Genomic DNA, 4,367 nt, shown 5'->3' on the forward strand with positions numbered 1-4,367 from the left:
CCATTTAACATTTCGTACATGATTGTTATCTTATCCTGCAAAGACCATTGCTTGCTACTAGCTCGTGCTGCATTGGCGTCGCAGCACAAAACACAATTGTTTGAAGGTGACAATGCATATATACATATGGATGAAAACCTAGCATTTATAATTCTGTATGCATGTGCTTTTGTGTACCATCTTGGTTTAGTTGATGCCTTGTGGTCATCTGTTGGTCCACATAGCCTGGTGCAGTAGTGTGTATGGTCTGTGTACTAGTCATAGTCTAACATGGTTACTGATTATTAATGATCTCCCAACCGGACCTATTTTAATGCGGAGAAATGTGAATCTGATTTCTTTGAAATTCGATGCACTAACACATGTTGATGTTTAATGTTGACAAGTATTACCTCCGTTCGGAAATAAGTGACGCTGTTTTAGTTCAATGTTAAAACAGCATCACTTATTTCCGAAGGGAGGGAGTATTTGAGTTCGCCACTAGCTGAGGATGATGTTTCCATGCAGCAATGTTCTTAGAGCATCTGATGATTCTCTAATGGTGACTGATCCCTTGCATTACAAGAGTGTTACACAAGGGAACATCCAGGAATTGCATGGATGGTCTCATGCGCATGAGTAATTGATTGACAGATGTTTTCGGTAAATTGTGTTCTTCGTCTTGGTTGGGCTTACCAAATGATTTCGTAAGTTTACTTCTCAATTAAATTCTCATTGACGCTCTTCGGCTAACTACGTTCTTTGAGGTCACTAATGGAGTTGAGATGATGTACCGGAAAACTCGGGGTGCATGCTCTCTCTTATCTTCGGTGGTTACTCCTTCCGGCTATACAAAGTACTAACATACCGCATACATGTTCAAAATTTTGTGCTTGCATTCATATGATGGTCCATTTACAATTTTTGGAACCTTGTTCTTAATTAGGGTTACGACGACTACGGGACTAGAATGAACAGTGCTTACAGACGACTGTCTTGTCAAACCAAGAATGTGCAAATATCACCTCACCATATTCCTGGTATCCTTTTGATGAAGAGAAACGCTTAAATTCGCCCGACTGAAAATAACACTTCATCGGTATAGTCTAACAAAGGAAATTAAATGCACAAGAGTACTGCATTACAAGGTGTTTATTCCATTTATTAGAAAGCGATATCATCACTGATATATATACGTAATCATATCATATAGTACTATATAGTCTGATGATGTTGATACATAGTGTGACTATCATGACGGTGACGGCATATACATAGTTACATACAAGTAAGCCTTTGATTAATTTATAAATACACGGGGCTTCACACACGCGGTAGTGATTAATCGTTTCCTAAGCTTGATTTTACGTAGTGCGTAATGGAGATGCTCAGCTGGTACCTACGACGTGGAGCAATGCATGATCTTAACTGCCTGTGCGCCAACCACCCTACCAGATCCTTGATCTGGGATGGTGACCTGATCACACTTTCTTAACCGTGCAATATTTTTTCTTCTTCAGATGACGAGGCTGCCTTCTTCACCGTGCAGCAGCCCATGTGACGGCGAGGCCGGGCTGCTCCTGCTCAGCAGCTCCTCGATCATCTGCAGCGCGATCCTCTCCTCGTCCTCCATTGCCTCCGGCGGCGAGCCCGTTGTGGACGTGGACGTGGACGAGCAAGGAGTCGCCGACACCGTGCTGTCGCTGGGCGTTGGTGCCGCCGCCGCTGTCGCCGGTTCCTTGTTGAGCTCGACGGTCATGACCCAGCTGGAGTCGGCGCGGGCGCCCGCGCGCTTCTGCCAGACGCCAATGTGGGACTTCTCGGTGTCGAGGCGGAGGCAGGTGAGGGACGGGGACGGCGTCTTGCAGCACTTGCGGAGCTTGGCGCTGAGGATCTGCGACAGGCTGCTGGCGCCGGCCGCGCCGGAGGACGACGAGCCGACGCCACCGCGGCCGTCCCGCGCCACTGCCGGGGCGACGATGATCTCCCCGTTGGCGCTCCTCGGCACGGGGAAGTTGGTCTTGGCGTTGCGCCCGCTCATCAGGATGGCGGCCTCGTCGTACGCCCGCGCCGCCTCCTCCGCCGTCTCAAAGGTGCCCAGCCACACCCTCCTCTTCCTGCAAACCACACACAACACACATGCATGCATTTGGAACGCATCAAGAGAAAATCGACGAAAGCAACCTTAAAGTACTACGTAGCAATTCAAAATAGAATCAATGTATCTATCCCTCAGGACACGGTGGGATGGCTACACGAGTAGGCCGGAGAGTGGGAGTAGAGCGGCTAGCGAGAGAGAGAGAGAGCTAGGGGGTGAGGCTTACAGGAGAGGGTGCCTGATCTCGGAGACCCAGGAGCCCCAGTGGCGCTGCCTGACGCCGCGAAACTTCTTCTTGGACTGTACCATGATGTTTCTCTGCGGAATGGCAGAGCGGGCGAGATTCTCTGGCACGAAGGAGGACGGGCAGAGGGGAGGGAATGATCAGCGGGCGGGCAGTGTGGCAGTGCGAGTGAGTGAGTGTGAGCCCGGCCTCCTCCACGGAAGAGTGGCGGAGCAGTGTAGTGTGGGGAGGAGCGAAGGCCCTGCTGCTCCCAGTGAATATAAGCTACTGCACTGCCCCTCGGACCCCCTGTACTTGCAGAGCGTTAAATGTGGTTAGATAGAAAGATGGATAGGCCGATGCGTATACGCGTACGCTTCCGCTTGCATATATACATAGGCCTGCATTGCGTATGAGCGTGTGTGTGAAAGAGGGGGAGAGGGTGGGAGTAGTGAAGAATGGATTTGGGGGTGGCCAGTGGCAGTAACTTCAAGTGTGCGTGCGTGTGCCTTGCGTTCCACGTATCTGTTGATGGTTGGGCTGCTTCCATGCACGCTCGTCCTTGTTCACTTGCACTGCTACTCCGCTAGGACATTGGAGTACTGTCTGCCATGTGTGCACCCACTGTAAGGAGAGCTTCTGAACAGGTTTCGTGTGACCATGCAGTACACGCACCGAATCTACCCATCATCTTACCAGGACAAAGTTACTTCCAGGAGCTAAGTACAAGTTACTACAACTGTAGTTTCATGTTGAAATTCACCACTCCCTATGGAAGTTGTGACATTAGTGACCAGGTACTACTATGTGGATACAAGTATACAGCATATGTAGTGGTGCCTAAAGGGCAGGCAATTCAGCTAGCAATTATCTACCCTGTATTCCATGGAGGGAGGTTGGGGCCGTGGGGTTGGAAGCTATAACAGCATGCGTGTAGCAAGTGATAAAGCTTAGCCGAGCCAGAGGGAAAGACATAGACGAGAGAAGAAAAGTCTCTCCGGCGAGAGAAGGGGAAGGGGAGAGGGGGCCCCCCGTTGCGCTGCTGGGGTGGGCTGTCGGTGAACTGTGGCTGCCGAGTGGCAACATAACCACTCCCTCCCCGCTGCCTGCCAGTACGTAACCCCGGTAATTAACTCCCCCACCTACACGCTTGGCGACCTCATTTATGGGGCGGGAGACCTCATTTGCAAGAGACGAGCCGGAGCCATGGATCCAACCCGCGCCCCTCGCTCTTGTTGCTCCCTGCTCAGTGCTACTCCTATATACTCCAGCTGGTTGTCATTTGTTTCCAAGGGTTACCCCTATAAATTCCTTGTGTGCATGGATCAAACGACAAACATAAGATCTTTTTTTTTGAACATGGGCCAAACTGCATTATCATTTTTTATAGTAGTATCACATAATATCTCACCATACTATGAAATTAATTGATTATCAAGGCTGATTTCTGACACTCAAGCTAGTGGAGTAGTACTACAGGTATACATTTCCGAAGGGAGAAGACGAGTGGAGGACAGTACCGCTCCTACTCCACAACAATAAAGCATGCGTGAATGCCGATACGACGTGCCCATGATGGACGTGGTAACTCATCAGGCAGGCAGTCAAGTGCGAGCTATATCCAGGACTGAGCAAATCTATGCCATGCGCTGACGCGCGCGCTGCACTGCAGGTTAACTACGCCAGTTCCAAAGCCACCGTCCATGCACTCGCGGCCGAGCCATGGGGAGTACTACAGGAGCACGCTAGACTCGCAAGAAGTTGGCCGGCAATAACTGCATCCTCCTCCTCCCGATCCATCAACCCATCGGCCCGCCATGCATCCATCCGGTACTACGGCTCACTCGCTCAATCACCCGCTCGCCCAAGCAGCCAATCATGGGTCCATCCATGGCGTCGACCGGCAGGGCTCCGTAAAAAAAAGGTGAAAGGGAGGTAATGGCGCCAGCGGGAATCGAGTGGGCACGAGCGGGCTTTCACGGCCCGGCTCCACTCAGATACGCGTGTCAGTGAGTTCATCTGGCGTGCGTGCAGGACGACGGATGGAAGCTTCTTCACTGTCCTGCC

At 50.9% G+C, this 4,367-nt stretch overlaps 1 protein-coding gene across 1 annotated transcript; it reads right to left on the reverse strand.

Annotated features, from left to right (window-relative positions):
* Positions 1-1,116: 1,116 nt before the first annotated feature.
* Positions 1,117-2,670, reverse strand: LOC119334594 (ethylene-responsive transcription factor WIN1-like). The gene is made up of 2 exons (XM_037607132.1): positions 2,304-2,670; positions 1,117-2,096 (listed from the first exon to the last, which is right to left on the reverse strand). The coding sequence occupies exons 1-2, from the start codon at positions 2,384-2,386 to the stop codon at positions 1,496-1,498; spliced, it is 684 nt and encodes a 227-aa protein (XP_037463029.1). The 5' UTR covers positions 2,387-2,670; the 3' UTR covers positions 1,117-1,495.
* Between the last annotated feature and the right edge of the window lie 1,697 nt (positions 2,671-4,367).

This window comes from Triticum dicoccoides, chromosome 7A (genome assembly GCF_002162155.2).
Source record: "Triticum dicoccoides isolate Atlit2015 ecotype Zavitan chromosome 7A, WEW_v2.0, whole genome shotgun sequence".
NCBI classification, from domain to species: domain Eukaryota; kingdom Viridiplantae; phylum Streptophyta; class Magnoliopsida; order Poales; family Poaceae; genus Triticum; species Triticum dicoccoides.

What these genes read in the sequence shown, in the direction of transcription:
- LOC119334594 (XM_037607132.1), bottom strand. Translation starts at nt 2,386, where the DNA reads ATGGTACAGTCCAAGAAGAAGTTTCGCGGCGTCAGGCAGCGCCACTGG. An exon ending in GAGATCAGGCACCCTCTCCT is followed by an intron (nt 2,097 to 2,303) that starts GTAAGCCTCACC and finishes TGTGGTTTGCAG; the next exon opens with GAAGAGGAGGGTGTGGCTGG.